The sequence below is a fragment of the Sipha flava genome, unplaced genomic scaffold (assembly GCF_003268045.1).
Source record: "Sipha flava isolate LNK unplaced genomic scaffold, YSA_version1 217_pilon_pilon, whole genome shotgun sequence".
NCBI classification, from domain to species: Eukaryota; Metazoa; Arthropoda; class Insecta; order Hemiptera; family Aphididae; genus Sipha; species Sipha flava.
The window spans coordinates 45,302-63,770 of record NW_020272843.1 but is presented as its reverse complement, the minus strand read 5'-3'; the positions used below and the strand labels follow the sequence as shown (position 1 = coordinate 63,770).

At 27.3% G+C, this 18,469-nt stretch overlaps 1 protein-coding gene across 2 annotated transcripts; it reads left to right on the top strand.

Moving 5' to 3' along the window:
- The first annotated feature begins 5,293 nt into the window (after positions 1-5,293).
- On the top strand, positions 5,294-16,044 carry LOC112683000 (cAMP-dependent protein kinase type II regulatory subunit-like). 2 transcript variants are annotated; one of them, XM_025553814.1, is made up of 9 exons: positions 5,294-5,835; positions 6,210-6,438; positions 7,672-7,763; positions 7,830-7,913; positions 9,663-9,769; positions 9,846-10,104; positions 10,163-10,321; positions 10,387-10,489; positions 15,793-16,044. In XM_025553814.1, exons 2-9 carry the CDS (start codon positions 6,222-6,224, stop codon positions 15,921-15,923), a joined length of 1,152 nt encoding a protein of 383 aa, XP_025409599.1. In that variant the 5' UTR covers positions 5,294-5,835; positions 6,210-6,221; the 3' UTR covers positions 15,924-16,044. The 2 variants fall into 2 exon arrangements, with proteins under 2 accessions (XP_025409599.1, XP_025409600.1); XM_025553815.1 differs by lacking the exon at positions 5,294-5,835 and adding an exon at positions 5,870-6,021.
- The last annotated feature ends 2,425 nt before the right edge of the window (positions 16,045-18,469 follow it).

Below are 18,469 nucleotides of genomic sequence, written 5' to 3'. Positions count from 1 at the left end.
ATCTATCCAATTACTTCACTTCATAAGATTGTATTTGAACGATGATTGCAGAAACATCAAAATTTACATATTTTATGAAATTGAAATATTAGTAAAAACGTATACCAGTTATGTGTTTCTACGAGTTGAGTGTAAAAACACTGATTATTATTATTTATTTATCTGATAAAAAAAGTACAACTAAAGATTTTTTTACATTCAACGCATAGAAACACATAACTATTATACATTTTTACTAATATCTCAATTTCATAAAATATATGATTTGTGATGTTTCTGCAATCATTGATTCATTTAATGAATATGAGTTGTATGCAGTGGTGTATTTATGCAGGCGCCATAGGCACTATAGTCCCTATAGCAGAATATAATTTTAAGAATGTATTTTGTTATTAATTATTAATATAAATGGTTTAAATCTTAATAAATTATGTTTTAGTATTTAATTGTTTAGTATTTTTAGCATACCTACCTAATCAATACATATTTTATAATAGGTAGTTTAATTAATTGATTCAGTTAGCGCGGTATATTATTGTAGTTATCTACGGTGGCAGTTTTCCACAGGCCCACACGCGGAAAATATTTAAATACGCTTCTGGCTGTATAAATATACATAACATATTTTTTGTATAGCATTACCCTGGATAGTATCGTTAAAATCTATATAACCGACTATAGAGATAAACCAAAGAAAACCAACATATCTTAATATTTTATGTTAACTTAGAATGCAACATTTTTATAGTCGGCGTTTGGAAAGAATGTCGTTTGTTAACACGCGTTCACGCGTTCACGTTCATATTTTGTGAACAACGCTCGCTTTTTTCAAATAGAACGTAAAAGACGTTTATATTTTTAATGAATTTGAACGATTTTTGGATAAATTACATTTGTATTTACCATTTTAAAAATATATGTATAAGTAATTAATATATTTAAATATAGGTTTTAAACATAAATGAAAAATGTAGCTAATACATTTTGTAAGGGTCCCATTTATACAGGTGGCAGTTTTGTGATTCACAAAATATGATTTTGTGATAAAATAAAATGTTTAAATGAACGTCCGTTTTTTCATAGAACATAACCATGAATGTGTTCACTTAAAAAAAAATGAACATGAGCGTGAATGAGTTCCTTTTTATTCAATGAACGTGAAGGAGTTCAATTATTGAGTGAATGTTTCGAATACTGGTTGTAGTATTATCAGGTAATAACTCAAACCATTTCATAAAAATAATATTTTAGGTTTCTTATGTATATATATAACCTACGGCAGCATCGGCCATTGGGATCTACAAACTTTTTTTTAATATATCGTAAGGTTACAGATAACAAGATATAATTCTTAATACATTGTTTTGTTTAAGTGTTATTTAATGATTTTGAGGATATAATAAATTCAATTATTTATTTTGTGGATTCTTGACAGTTGTTGAGTGATGTGGAAATATATTGAGGAAGATTGGCTTTTTTTCTATAGAATTCGTGATTGAAGGTTGCTTTTTGTTCATTAGGTAGCTTTGGGTGGTTTTTTTTATTACCAATTCGTAGTTTATTAATTGCTACCTCTATTTTTCTACGCATTTTCTCTGGGTGTGGCCAAGACGTGACATTTTGCTTGATCTTATGCAGTTTAGTATGTTGAAGAAATCAACTTGATTGTCAATTGTTGTACGATTTGACTTTAATTAATAATTGAGTATCGTTTTTTGATAATATTGTTTGAGTGAGGACGTTACTTTTTTGGCTTCTAGATCTGTCTTTCAATTTTCTTCAATATTGCCATGTTCCAGAAATTTAACGTTTATTAATAAATATTAGCAATATTTTCTATTCACTTGAATGAAAATTGTATTACTGTTATTCCCTAAAATAAGAAACTGAACAAATGAATACTAACAATTCATGATTAATAGAACTCGGTTTAATGTAAACCGAATATCAATATACAAAACATAAAATGATTGGTATACTAATGTTATGTCATAAATAATTAGGAACCAAAATACTGAAAGGTAAATGTTTATTATTTACTATCATTAATAATGTTTATTGTGTTTAATATTTATAATTATTACGAACAATTGAATAATGTGCTATAAACTATTAACATTATTAAATTGTTTCTTCTCTAGTATATTCAACTGTTACCTTATGAAAAATATTTAGATCAATTAGTAATCATCTATATTTACATACACTGCATATATAATTTTCTAATTAAAAAAAGGAAAATGGTATTTAGTATAATTTTATAAAACTTAGCTCACGCTATTATTATTTAATTGATAATAATAGTAATACGGAATTTTCAATTGTTTTCGTTAAATTAAATCACCTTCATAAATATAAAATTAGAAAGTCATACGTTCAAATATATATTATTAAAAATTCTATAATTAATTATTTACTGCGAAAAACTTTAATTTCGTTGAGTGAGCAATTTTCATATATTTTTGTTTTACTATTTTTACATCAATGTTTAGAGTAAACCTTTAATTTATAAAAAATAATTATACTTTATTTTAATATATTGACACAATAATATAATAAATAAAATTACAGGTACTTAATTCTAAAATAATAACAATTATTACGATTCCATTGTGTTTTGTTATCGATTAACAAATAGATGATTAAAAAAAATCTCAGTTATAAACACTCTGGAAAAAAATATCTACTCTATTTTACTTACTATACTACAATGTAATATTATTATAATTTAAGACGTGCACCATGAACTGATTCTTATAAAGATTATGAACATAATTCTCGAGAAGTTATTATTTCAACTGCCTAGTGATTTTAAAAAGCGATTATAGAAATTCATTACATGAGAGTTAAAAATAAGTGTGTGTGTGTGCGGTCGTGTTTGAACTGAATATTATCTTTACGATTTGTTTGCGTCAATCACAATAATATTCATGAACTATATACCTATCTACCAACGCAGAACACCATTTTGTGTGGGCGTGTAGTGTGTATTCAGTTGTTATTAATATCAAAACATATTTTTTCAAACACGACTACTTTATACATGTATTTGGTATTTCGTAGCTATCAGGACTTTTATCAAATAGTTTTATTATTCAGATTGAATACTGTTAAAATACGTATGATATACCTAATTTAAGATTTAATACTTTGATTAGAAAAAAATGTGTCAACACAGTCTCAACACGAAAAAATGTATGAGTATAGTGTAGGTAATATGTATTAGGTATGTATACAGTTATCTGGCTAATTTTTACCATATATAAATTAAGAATTACTATTTTAAATTGATTTTCGGAAGTCGGAAAAAAGAAATAAATATATTATTATTATCAACACGTTTTATTTTATAAAACTGCCATCCGATCAATTAAAATATTATACGAGTAGTATTATAGTAATGTTTGCTTCAAACCTAAAATATACATTTTTTACTTTTTCCGAATTGATGTATTCTTAATATTTAAAAATATATTTAAATTCAAAAATAACATTGTAGACACATCTCATATATTATAGTCGTCGTATGGTTAATTCTTTTTTACATAATATATGAAACAAATTAGGTGTCGGATAGTATGTGTATCTTATTTACTACACATTGTTGATAATACAAATAGTACCTAATTTTTACTTTTGTTTAATAATGATTGTTAGGAAAAACGTCAAGTGCGTATCTGCTATCTTTATTACAGGCTTTGTCTTTGCTGCGATAAAATATAAGTAGATGTACAAAATATATTTGTTAGAAAATGAAAAACGACCATACATTATAATATTAAGCATCTAAAATCATAAAATGTAAAGGATTTTCACATTCAAGAAGTACCTATGTATAAATGAAACTATACATGCAACTGCACTTTTGACGGTTACAAATTATCATACGCACCTACCCATGTAACGGAATACAATTAATCTAGTTACTCTGCTATATTAGATCTGTTAAAATAATACTCATGAATGTATTTAAACCCGTTCTCTAAATCATAATAATAATAATATAATAGTAATATGGTAATTATATTAATTACGCGGTTTTTAAATGATCACTGATCATAGACAATATATTATCATGTTAGGTAACCCTTCAGATCAAGGCCGTATCTGGGGGTGGGTCCAGGATGTCTGGACCCCCCGAATTTTCTTCAATATTTTACAAATGTTTAAAATAATAATTTATTTTTAATACCAACACAAATGTTTTCAGTCAAAAATAACTTAAACTCCAATTAATCATTGACTATTTTTAGATATTTTTATAGCGTCTAATAAAAATAATCAGAGACTTCTAACCAGCGCGCGTAGTATATAGAAATCTGACGTGATAAGATGTCAAAGTAATTTTGTTTATTTGATTATATTATATTTTAATAAAAGAAAACTAAAAAGTCTTATTTTTAACCAAATATTAAAAGTCAAAATCTAAATTCAATAAAATTACATTATACATGTTTTGGACCCCCCCCTCCCGAAAAAATTTCTAGTTACGGCCTTGCTTCAGATCCAATTGTAGTAGAATAACAATCGTACGACCTTATAACTCACGTATTTACAAGGGAGATGCAATCTTAAACTGTCCTTTTGAAATTTTTTCGGTTTCTTGGGTTTCTATTTGTTTGGAAAATGACATGATGTCTTGTTAATATTTGCTTGAAATTTAAACTGTTTAACAATCGATTAATTTATCTTATAAAAAAATAAATGCTCCCCGGGAAAAATTCTCGAACACCTTACCGTACACTAGGTACTAGGTGGCGGATTAAGACTAATATAACGGTGGGAGGAGAAGGTGGGGATACGGGATGAGATCGGCACCCCTGACGGTAGGTCTTTATGACCGCGTTCATAGTGTATACCACGCGCCGACACTATACCTTACATAGGTATAATAGGTCGGAGCGCGTTGAACGTAGACAATTACCAATTAACGATATTAATAATGCAGCGACGCAACGCACGACGTGTATCATTATAAATTATAATAATACCGGTGTGTACACTTGTTACGTTGCTAATTGATGAACGGGCGACGTTGCAGGGTGTATGCGGATAAGTTACGGCTAGCCCGGACGCGCGAGAACAGGTACGCGTCGGCAGGTATTGCGCGTACGAGCTTCCTCGCGTCGGCAGAGCAGCTCACGCGGGCGGCCCGCGCCGGGAAGCTTACAGCCCCGACCGCGGGTTGCGCTCCGGTCGCGCGGCTAAGCGGCCTGCGGGTGATGTAAGTTGCTCGGCAACGTCGCGGACGGCGGCAGAGCGAGGCGCTTGTAATCGCTTGATAATAGAGCAGCGCGAGGTACGTCTCTTTGAACGCACCTTGGCTTACGGGAGAAACATCGTTTTCAAGAAAAAAAAAAAAATAATAAAACGGAAAACGAGAAATAGAAAGAAAAAAACTAAATGAAAAGCGAATTCTGTTCGCTTTTCATCTTCTGTGCTTGCAGGGTCGCCGTCCGAGTGCCATCGTCACACACACACACACACACACATACACCGTGACAACGGAACACTGAGTTCTGCCACTACCATGATCCACGGTCGGCACTGTTTGTTGTTTTCGTACGGCCGCACGGATCTCGGTCACTGATAGCTCGCGCCGCCCGATCTCCTCCGCGCCCCACCGCCGACGACGCCGCCGAGAGTGTGTGCGTATACTCGCCGCCGTAGAGTGAGCGCCGCGTGTGTGTGCGTGCGTGCGTGTTATCTTCCGTTTCTGGATCTCTCTAACCCAGTGATCGCTATCCGCCGCCGACAACGGATTCTGCCAAACCGTGAACCGTTCCGGAACGCGCTCGCCGAGCCGGTGGACCAAACGAATCGGGACGCATCCAGGTGAGTTATCGCCATCAGCGTTACGTATGGTGCGGTAGCTGATATCGTTGTCGTTGTCGCCGCCGCCGCCGCTGCCGCCACCGCCGCTGTCGTACAAGTGCCTCGAAGGCCGAGGCGGCGACGTTCGTTTTCTGACACAGTTTTGCTATTATTATTGCTCTACAGTCAAGGACACGGCCGACCGACGTATGTACCGTGTGTGGGCTCACCTATAGTTCACATACGTCGTGCTTGTCTTTATGCCGTTTTATTATTATTATTATTATTATTTTCCTACGGGTTCCTGTTCAGTTATTGCCGGTTCTTCTCACACTCTAAAAAGTGTCCTTTAAATTTTGCGCTCTCATTATTGTCCACTGGTTGTGTCGTTACAGGACAGCAGCACGATGAGTGCCACCAGCGAAACAGCCGCAAAACTCAACGTGCCCGACGAGCTCAGGGAGATGCTGCTCGACTTCACGATTGGCTACTTGCTAGATCAGCCCAGCGACATTGTCGACTATGCGATTGAGTTCTTTGACAAGTTGAAGAAATCCAAGTTGTCCGCAGTACAGCAACAGAGCCAAGGTGATTTCAGCGATGAAGACGATGCTTCAGATATCGGTACGTTTAATGAGTTACAGTTTTTTCACTTATCTTTATATGGTTACACTCAGTGTTCAATCATTGCCCTACAACAATAATACTGTTAATGCACTGTCGTCTTTAATTTAGGCTTTTTCTGTTCATTAATTCCGTACAAAATTGTAATTAAATATTATCAACTATTTATATTACCTGTTTCAATCTGTTATCAACAAATTGAAATTTTATTCAGTTTAGAGCAGTGTTTTTTGGCAAACTTTTCATTGAAAATAAGAATTATTCAAAAAATTAAATGGTAATACTATCTACTCATAAAATGCATTATAACATTATAATATAAATATTTAAAAATATGATTACATCATTAGGTATAGTCATTGCTTATACATACAAATCTATGTTTTTATAGGCAATACTCTTGTTTATTTTCTTTATTACTTGGTAAGTATACATTTGTTTCAAATATTTTTTTTTTTTTGAAATGGTCTTAACAACTTGTAATAAATTTGTAGCACAAGTTATACAGGATTATCAGTTCCTTGATCAATTATTTTTTTTACTAAATTTAATATATTAGTATAATGTCCTGTTTGGATTAGTACACATTTTTTATTTATGAGCTCTGTGATTAATGTATTTTATTTATTATTACTTATTTTCATTTAATGAGTCAATAAATTATACGCAAATCAAACTAATTCTTACAATTGTGTTCATTTATGTATTATTAAAATAATATTTATGTTTATATTTTTTTATATAACTTCTGTAATGTTCTATATGCAATAATGGTATTAAATATTTCACAATCAAAGATATTAAATCTTAAAAATTATTTAAATACCTAATTAAAAAAAACATGGTTTTATTTGTTTATACATGCTATTAACATGCCATAATAAAGTGCACTGAAATTATTTTTTCTTTGCTGTCATTCAGTTTCACATTTTCATCATGAGTTGTTTGAAGATATTTAGATTGAACCAGAAAGGTTGTTATAATTTAATTAATGCTCAAAATGATTCGTATTTATTCAAAGAGAGTCTTAATGTTTTTGAAAATACCAATTGTTTGAAATTATCATTTCTTAAATTTCAATCAAATTCACTGGATTCTTTTTTAGTACCATGGTGGTTAAAAATAGGTAATAATTGCAATAGGATATGTATGAATCTAATATTTATAATTAAATTAATTACATATAAATTTAACGGAGCTAACAGAATTGTAAATAATTTTTAAACTTTTTAGAAGCGCCGCCAACACGTTATAGTTCTAGACGCAAATCAGTTTTTGCAGAAACTTACAATCCAGAAGAAGATGAAGAAGAAGAAGGACCAAGTGTAATTAATAAAACTTATGTTATTATATTCATATAATTTCATGTACTTAAACTATTTTTTTTTTAGGTTGTATTTCCTAAATCTGATGATCAACGTCAAGCCTTAGCAGCTAGTGTTAAAAATATTTTCATATTCAGGGCGTTGGATCCTGTAAGTTAATTTATTTAATTTGAAAGAAAAAATTTTTACTTGTATTTAATATTAAGTAAACAATTGTTATTAAAATCTATTGGTCAGCTATTGAGTATTTTATTTCTACATACTAAATGTTTAATATAATTTTTAAATATTTAAGTATACAATAAAACTCAAAAGAACTTAAATAATATTTTTATTGAAGTATTGGTTTAAAAAAAAAAAAAAAAAATATTGAAGACTCCTTCCCACAATCTCTACAATATTTTTTTAATTTTTAAATTAATAGTTATAAAGATAGCTTATGACAAATTAAAAAATACACTTTTTTTGAGTAATAAGATTAAGATATAGTAAAATATATATATAGAAATATTAGCTTTCATCATGTGTGTATGCCCAATTTTATTATAAAAATAGATATGTTAACATTATTTTTTTATTTATTATATGAATACTTGAATTTTATTGATATTGCTTTATGATTTTTTTTTTTTTTATTAAATATAATATTAAAGTGTTTTGTTTTTTATTCTTATAAATAATTTAAATTATATTATTAATTTAAAGATTGCTAGTATTTGGAAAAAAAAACATGATCTTGTCTATAATTTGTGAAAAAACTTATTGTTACATATTTTATTCAAATACCTAAAACTTATTGATTTTAGTTAGTTATAAATTTGAATTTACTGATAATTTTCAGATTATACAAATTAAATATAAGTTTTAAATCTATCTTACAAATTAAAATTTATTTATTTATTTATTATTTTATTTTTTAAATAAATAAAAATATATCTTATATCTAGTGTATCAATAAAATCCAAAAAAATAAATACCTTCGCAATGATAACTAAGAAATAATAATTAATGTATTGATTTATTTAATTATTTCAGAATAATTTTTTCAAACTATTTGTTTATGTTTGCATTTCATATGCATTATATGTAGTTTATTAATATATAAGTGCTATAAGCTATTATAAGCAAAAAAAAAAAAAAAAAATTGAAACTAAATTTTCAAGTTTAAAAATAATAATTAAAATTTGACATGAATATTTTTGTGGTTTGATTTAAATTGAATATCATAATTATGCATGTTAATTTGATTTATATTTTTTATTCTTATGGATAATAATAATGTATATAACTATATATAACTATGTAACAGGAAATTCTGACACCAACCATTACATTTTATAAAATTAGTCTTATATTTATAATTTCAAGTTATTTATTAATATTCAGTTTATTAAACATAAATATTATACATTATTTTATTTGATGTTATTTAAATTCTGAAAATGATTTAAAAAAAAAAAGTTATATTATATGTTATTCTAACATTAATTGAGATTAAGTCAGAGAATCGGTGTATTTATTTATCTTACTAAATTATTATACCTAACTGAACATCTGTTAGCAATTGTATTTGAATCAGATAAAGTGAAATATTATATTGATATGAATCTTAACTAATATGATGATTTGATTGTCGATAATTGTAATTGTTATGCATAACAAAATTTATCGCAGTTAATTGTTCAAAATGCACATTAAATTACTTAATTTTCATATCATCTTGAAATTAATCATAAAATTAATAATATAAATAAGGGTTATGATTATATTTTTCTAAAATTTCTCGAGTTTGTTTAGTTGGACCCATTATATTTTATATTATATCATATTTACATGTAATAGTTTATTAAATAAATGATTAATAATAATAATATTAAAAAAAAAAAAAAAACATTTTAGGAACAAATGAATAATGTGATTGATGCTATGTTCGATCGAGAAGTGCATGCTGGAGATGATATAATAAAACAGGGTGATGATGGTGATAACTTTTATGTCATTGATAGGTAAAGAAAATATAATAACTATAACATCTAGTTTTTTGAATAATAAATAAAAATATTAATATTGTTGTAAATTCAGAGGCACATTTGAAGCTTATGTCACTGATCCAGAAGGTAACAATCATTTGGTGCATACATATGAACACAAGGGTAGTTTTGGAGAGCTCGCATTATTGTATAATATGCCTCGAGCAGCAACTATTAAAGCCAAATCAAATGGTCTTTTGTGGGCCATGGATCGTCAAATATTTAGACGTATTGTATTGAAGAGTGCATTTAAAAAACGCAAGATGTACGAAGAGCTCATTGAAGTTGTTCCTATGTTAAAAACATTACAGGTAAGCCAGTCAGTAGTTCAAATTTATTAAAATTACTATTGTTATAACATTATTTCAGTCATATGAACGTATGAATTTGGCTGACGCTCTAGTCCCTAAATACTATCAAGACAAAGATTGCATTATAAATCAAGGTGATCCAGGAGATGGCATGTATTTTGTTGAAGAAGGAATTGTTAATGTATTAGTAACCAGTGAAACTGGTGAACAAATCAAGGTTTGTCTAAAGTTTTATTATATATCAAATATTTTAACTTCTGTATTTTTTTTTTTTTTTTATAGGTTAATCAAATAGAAAAAGGTGGTTATTTTGGTGAACTAGCACTTGTCACCCATAAAGGTCGTGCTGCATCAGTGTTTGCTGAAGGCAAAGTCAAATTAGCATGTAAGTACTTGTATATTATAATATATCAATATCATTAAAAACTATAAAATTAATATTAGATTTATTATCTAAATTTTATAGATCCTATTCTTAAAAATTTAATTTTAAATAACGTTATGGTGCTTAGCAAAACTGAACTATTAACACACTATACAATCTTTGTCTTAATTTCAATAGGGTTATTTAAAATATTTTGTTAAATTATTATATAATTCTTTACTATTTAATTGGCATATCACAATTTATAATTATCAATTATATATTATTTTATATATTAATAATATTGTATTATCTTGTTATTGTAATATTCTTAAATTCTGATCATATTTTGTCTTCTGTCATATTGAATTCACAGATAATTCTATTAATTTTTGTAAATTTGTATTAGTATTTTAAATATATAATAAACAATTTATATTCATACTATTTAAACTTATGTAATTACCCGGTTCGGCAGTGAAATTGGATGATTTGAGGAGGGGGATATAAGCTCCTAAAGTGGTAGGGGAAGACTGTATTCTGACCACCATTATCATTCCAGTCTACCATATTGTAACAATGCAAAACATCCCTTTATTCTTAAAAAGTTACAGTACGGTGCTCAATTTCAGCCAATGGAGTAATTGGCCCATTTTTTTTTTGAGAATGAAGCTGAAAATGTAATAACTGTTAATTCTGGGTGATATGTTACAATGATTCTTAACTTTCTTATACCACAACTTGCATATTTCCCAGTAAATGAAAACATACTTTTTCAGCAAGATGGTGCAATAAGTCACACTGCAAAAATTTCAAAGAATGCTGTGAATGCTTTGTTTTATAGCTGTGTCATTTCACTCAACCAGTATATTTCATGGTCTCCTACTGAATTAATGGCTTGTGGTTTATTTTTTTTATGGGGATATCTTAAATCTAAAGTGTTTGAGGTCAATCCACTAAAAACTAGCCTAGCACTCAAACAACACATTTGAGATGAGATTAAAGCAATTTCCAATTATATGCTGCGAGAAGTCATGCAATAGTTCTGACTAAGAATGCCTAGATAAAAATTGAGGTTAGGTAATAGTATTTTTTGTATTGAGCATCAAATGGTAATTCTTATACTTATATTTATATTTATTAAAATAAAAATAAATTCATTCTTAAATAATGATTAAATATTAAAATCATACCGTTTCACTGCCTGACCCTGTATTATCAACTTCAGTGTAATTAAGTAATCAAGGTTATTCTCCAAATTCATTCAAATAAAATTTTTACCCATATGTTTTTGAGTGATAAATTAAAATTTATTTTAACCAAAATAAATTAAAGTTAAACTAGATTTTAAAACATTCTAGGCATTAAAAAAAGAGAAATAATGATAAAAAATGTTGATTCTATTATTAAGAAAAACTATTGATATTTATTCTATTAAGGTAATATAATTTATAATTTATTGGTTACAATAAAACTAGATTATTCCATAACTTAGTTATTTCATTGGCAAAACTAAACATTTATTTTTATATTGTAGACATAATGAGTTTCAACGTTAATGTATTTATTTTAACTATAATTTTTTTTGAGAATTTTTTATAAACTTGCGGATATTTGGTAAGTTTCAACAGGCATGTATAATAGTACTTCCTTTGATTTGATAACAATTTTTCTTTTATTAAATATTTTCAAATTTTTTAATACATTTATACTCTTGTATTTCTAAATCATGACTAAATTCTCAATTATTGAAATACTTAATTTTATAATTTACCTATTAAATATAGCATTATATTAGTATATTAGATAATAAATATTTGCTTATTTACAATATTTAAATTTCAATCAATTATTTTTTTATGTTAATTAATACTAATATTTTCTTTTATATGGACTATTTTTCTGAAATAAACAATAATAATCTTTTAAATCGTAAGAATATTAAAAAATATTTTTCTTAATATTAAAAATAAAAATGATAAATTATTATTGTAATATAATTTCTTTTGTAATTTTGCCAATCAATTTCAATCACAATAATAGGTATAAATAGTTAAAATTATTTGGTCACATACGATATTAAAACATTATTGAAGTGAATATTTTTGTTATATACACTTATTTCATACAATTCAGAGCAAAAACTGTTCTGTTAATGGTCAATAGATCGACGACGACAGGGATTACAGTAGGAGCACACACATATGAGTGAATCATGTGTGATTGTGATCATATCCTTATTTCTATAAATAAAATAATTACATATTCACGGTTTTTTTTATTGAAAAGTCATATTGTTTGGGACAAGATATGATGTGAAAATTTAAAATTGAGGTTCTTATTTCTTTTCTGTTTCGATAAAAGATAACATTTTCTATGTTTATGTAGCTAAACAAATAAACCTACATTTTTACAAATGTTAACATAGAAGTAAATTTGAATTCATTTTTATAAGCAAAAAAAAAAAAAAGCATACAACTTAGATAATGAATTTATCTTTAAAATAAATTGAACCTTTATTATAAATTTATGGAATGGTTTGTTCTGCAAAAAATTTAATGTTTTTCCATTTAAATTATTGATGTCTTAATTTTAGATTTAAACTTGGTGTTATTTTAGGTTAGCCTTTAACCAACATAATAAAATAATTGTTAATATTATTATTGTATTAATCAATTCAGTAATTAAAACATAAATTGTTGAACATTTAAAATTTTACAATCAAACAATGTTAATAACATTGAACATGCTTCGTCTAAGATTTTAGTTATTATAAAAAGTGTTGTATATGAAACTCAATTTAAATTATAAAATTTTAAACAGGAGAAAGATATAAATTATATATTACAATATCCATAATGATAATATTTTGTGAAAACTCATTACTATTAAATTGAAGTATATTTTCTTGTACTAATATTTACTAAAGAATGGCTGGCAGCTGTATATAACTAACATACAATTTTTAGGTAGTTAACTACTAAATGGTTTACTGAAACGTTTATAAATACTACACCAATATTTAAATTTTATTTATCATAGTTATATTTTAATGGCTAATATTTTAATTGTGAGAGTTATCTATGATATTTCTAGTTTATTAATTATGTTTGCTTAAAACCATGTTCCTAATTATGTTATGCCTCTTCTTTATGCCCTCTCAAATGCTGTTTTTGTGAATTTGCTCTGTAAAATTTTTATTTTATCCGTCTGGAGCCTTATTTATCCGCTGTACAAAATGTTGTAAGAACGTTCTAATTTCGTCAACGGGGCTCTTGATCCGAGAACCTCTTCAATGAAGAGTCTCCATACATTAAACAGTGGCTCAAGCTGTTTTTCCAGTGGGGACTATAAAATTATATTTCTACTGTTTTCGTTGCAGAGGAGAATGCCAGAAAACGGCGTCATTATTAAACGAAAAGGTCGTTTTCTGCAATAAACCGATTGTGTAAATAAACTCTTTTGCGCGAATACAAAATTGAAATACATTTTATTTTATCTAGGCAAACGAGCAGTACTCGTTAATATGTAATAAACAAGAGGCGAACCTCTGAAGTTATTCTCCAACGTTGTCTCGTTTACATTAACTGTTGTGGCGGTGGTTTGACTTGACTTAACAGTGGTCGCCGAATTTTAATAACGCGTTTTAATAGATTTCCATTCATTACATATTTACGTTTTCCGAACTCTAAAAATCTTGTAAATGATGTATGTGAGCTATTCTTGTCATTTACAATTTGCTAATGGAAATTCTCGACGTCACTTTTTTATTATGAAACGAATAGGGTTATGTATTGCATCAAATTTCATTTTATTATGTATACTTTCAATCATCATTGAATAGTTATTTATTTCCAGTTTTAATTTAAATAAACTATTTATTTTGATTTATTGTTTTTTTTTTTTTTTATTACATTTTGCTTAAAAATAAATTAAAATGTAACAAAAAATTTTGAGTTTGAAATTAAATGCTTTTTCTCCTTGGTAACTTATACAGTTTTTCAGTTTCAAACTTAACATTATTTAGTATTGCTATAATATTAATTAATTATTAAAATTTAAATAATATTAGGTGATATAATTTGAATTTTTTGTGCCTATGTATTTCGAGACTTATATACATTTATAAAAGGAATTGGCACCTCAATTCCTCTTATAGTCGTTATCAAATTAAAAATATATTTTATCAACATTCATTTGCGTTTACTGTAACACTGTAAGTTACTATTTATAAAATATTTTTTTGTTAAACAGAGTTCTATTGTTTCATTAAAATTTAATGCATATTATAGTAGCACTCATTACCCATTGATCAATCAATACACTAATAATTAGTAATTATTGATTAGTAGTAATTCGTTATATTGTAGCATTTCAAATAGTTAAGAAGAGTATATTATTTTATACAGTACAATCTAACTATTTAGCAATATAATGAAACACTTTCTGATTTTGAATATTATTTGTATTCAATTATTATTAGTGCTTATTAACTACTGTAAATTTTCAGAGTACAGTTTAGAAAAATAGAATTCTTATTATTTCAATCTTTTATTTCGTGTGAAAATATGATAAAATAACAAATTTGTGGTATAGTACCTATTTTCTACATAATGTTGTTTCTTAGTAAAATAATTCTGTGTTTATGTATAATAAGGTCTGCAAAATAATCGGTGTACATTATCATCATCAGTTATCATATTTTGGGTGAAACAATTGTGCCAACAATGCCCACAAAAGAATCGATAAAAGAATGTGAATATTTTGGATCATTGCCATATGTTATTACATTTTAAAGATTTTACTCTTATCTTTTTATTTTATTATTTAGTTAGTATTTATATAAAAATCATAAAAACAAATAATGCTAAAAAAAACTTTGAAAAATCATAATATGCTATGTAAAATCAACTATGCCCTACTATATATCTAGTTTAATGCTACATACAAATCTTAAAATTAATTTTGTGCATGAAGAATTAATACATTTTTATAAAATATTCCATGTAAAGCTAGATATATTTCCCATTAAAAATCCTGAAAATTATGTCATTTAGCTATAATGAAAATTGCTATGGATCTCTAAAGATCCTTCAAAAGAAACTGGCGTCGACATTTACACAATGATTTAAACTTGAATAAATGAAAAAAAAAATCTATATAAAAACAAAATGTAATGCTGGGAAGAATGACTTCTTTTGTCATGTTATCCATGTATTTTTTATTTACTACATATTAAATTGTGCTAGTGATCAGAGGCACAAATTTTATGTTATATAAAAAATTAAAAAACATTTTATATTTATTTAAATTTTTTTTCGCAGTTTTGGATGTTGATGCATTTGAACGTTTGCTTGGCCCATGTATGAACATAATGAAACGGAACATTGAGGACTATGAGAACCAACTGGTTAAAATATTTGGTTCCAAACAAAACATGACAGATGTTCGATGAATGATTACCAGCTGACTGGTCTCTATGATTGTGTTATATATCCGTTTTTAGTTTTATTGTTTTTCTTATCCTACTGATATTTGGTAAATCATTATTTTTCTTAATTTACCATTAGTTATTTATGATATATGACATATTAATATATATATATATATATATATATATATATAAATATATATTTATATATAATTTAATTTCTGTAAGTAGTCTTACAAACAAAAACAATCACAATCAAAAACAATTTACATCATCCCTTTTTTGTATACATAATGTGTATATATACAATATATTATAATAATATTGGTATGATAATCTATTTGAACAACCACATAATAACCTAAGATACAAATGACTGTATTACTTCAATTTTATTGTGCGCTTTGATATGAATGTTAGTTGCGTGATGATGTATAATAATAATTTTAATATGCAAAAGCTGTATTTTTAGTTTAACTTTTTAGGATTCAAAGTAATATAATATAAAATATGATAAAAACTAGTATTATGTTATGGCGCGTTATTAATCACAAGGTATGATCAATACAATTTGGATTTTTAATTATTTTTATTTAAAAATGTAATGTCTATCTGGGGTAAAGTTTTCTATTCTTTATATTATAATATATAAAAATAACAATATACGAGAGTACTTGATTACTAGGGTTTAAGCAAATTCTATGTTATCTTGACCAATAAACTTACAGGTAAATTTAATTTAATTACGAGTATTAGGTCGTTCAATTATAATAAAAACAACAGACGACATTGCCGAATGGTTTTCTTATTTATAATAATTTATGTCGTATCCAATTGATGATGCTCTTAGTAGTATGTGACTGAAGAGTAGGTGCCTACCATTTCTTTTTTTATTCTTATTAATCGGCAATTCACACGCCATCTGAAAACGCCAATAAGCAATATTTCAGGTGGCGGAGGGTAGTTACCCACCATAATCCCACCGAAAAACCACATGTTCTAATGAGGATACGATTCTATGTGAAACTTTTTTTCATTTCGAATTACTTATTGTTATTTTTTCGGAGAGGCGCAGATCAATTTTCAAGCCTTGGTGGGCCAACTCTTGTGATTTTGATTGTTTTTAAAAAATGTTCCCTATTGATATGAATCAATTTATAGTATTCAGTGTAATAATATGTGCGTGTAGGACATGCCGTATAACTATAGTCCTTTGTGATTTAAAGAGACGGCAGATAAACTATAATAATGTAAGCCTCGCTTTCTTTTTTTTCTAAAGCATTCAGTATCAAAAAAATAAATGACAACTATCCTTTATAAAACTTAGCTTGAAAATATGATTTGAAAAAATATCATATTTCCCACAAACAATAGCCATACTGTTGCCCCACTAACCCTCTTAACGTAGCATGGTTTTTTTTTAGGCAATAGGCAATTAAAAATAAAAATAGTTGTTAACGAAAATAGCCATATTTATATATGAAGACTTAATTTAGACGTTTAATTCATATTGTTAGAGTCACAATTAATATAATTAATTTTAAATATAATAATAAAAATAATAATTATAATGTTTTATATAAATAAATTATTTCCGGGTGCAATAAATTTATAGGTATAAAATGATATATTATATAGATGATCCAAACTTATGTTTTTGTTTTGTTTGTTTTTTTTTTTGTTTGTTTTTATTTTGTATTACCTTAGATATTAATTAATACACCGTTGTGTAGTATAGGCACGTGAAACATTGTATTCGTTATAACCGTTTTTTGTCGGTTTTAGTCAAATAATAAAGTAATCAATAATTTCTTTGCCTTGATATTTTGTTTATATTTTTGTTTATATATATTTATTTATTTTTCTGTTTTGGTGGTTGCTATTAATATTACTGTGTTATTTGCGAGTGTTTTTATCTTCCTAGAGTATTATGTGTTTATTTTGATTATTTTGCTATTATTTTTATTTTATTTTTTTTTTTGTTTAAGTGAATATTATATTAATTGCAAAGTTTATTATAGGCTATTCCAGTACGATACATATTTAATTATAAAAATTGTATTTACCATTTTTTAAGTCATACTTAAATATAATATTGAAAATTGCAAAAATCGTCTTGTGTGTTTTATATATAAATTGATAACAACAATCCTAGTGGTATGGTATATATATAGTGATATGATATGATACTCAATGGTATATAAATAAGCATATTGTACATAATTTAGGTATGCCTCCGAGGAAAATTTTTTCCGTTCTAAAACACATTCCATTATCCATTGCTAATCCATATCGACCATGTGTCCTTCGCGTCCCATTCGTAACCCCGTTTCCACTCGCGGATCGTCGTCATTTACTCGTTTAATTCTTCTCCGCTCGCATACACTCGACTGGCTTGTCGTTTCTCGGCTCTCTTGTTCAGCCGCAACCGTTGCTCGTCTAATCTCGGTTTTATATTTTTTTCGTAAGGCGATCGGAATCATTAGTGTATCATTCGTGTGCCCTCACCCGTTCCTTCATAGCGCCGAGTGGTGCATAACGTGTATTGCCTATCGGTATAATATGCGCGT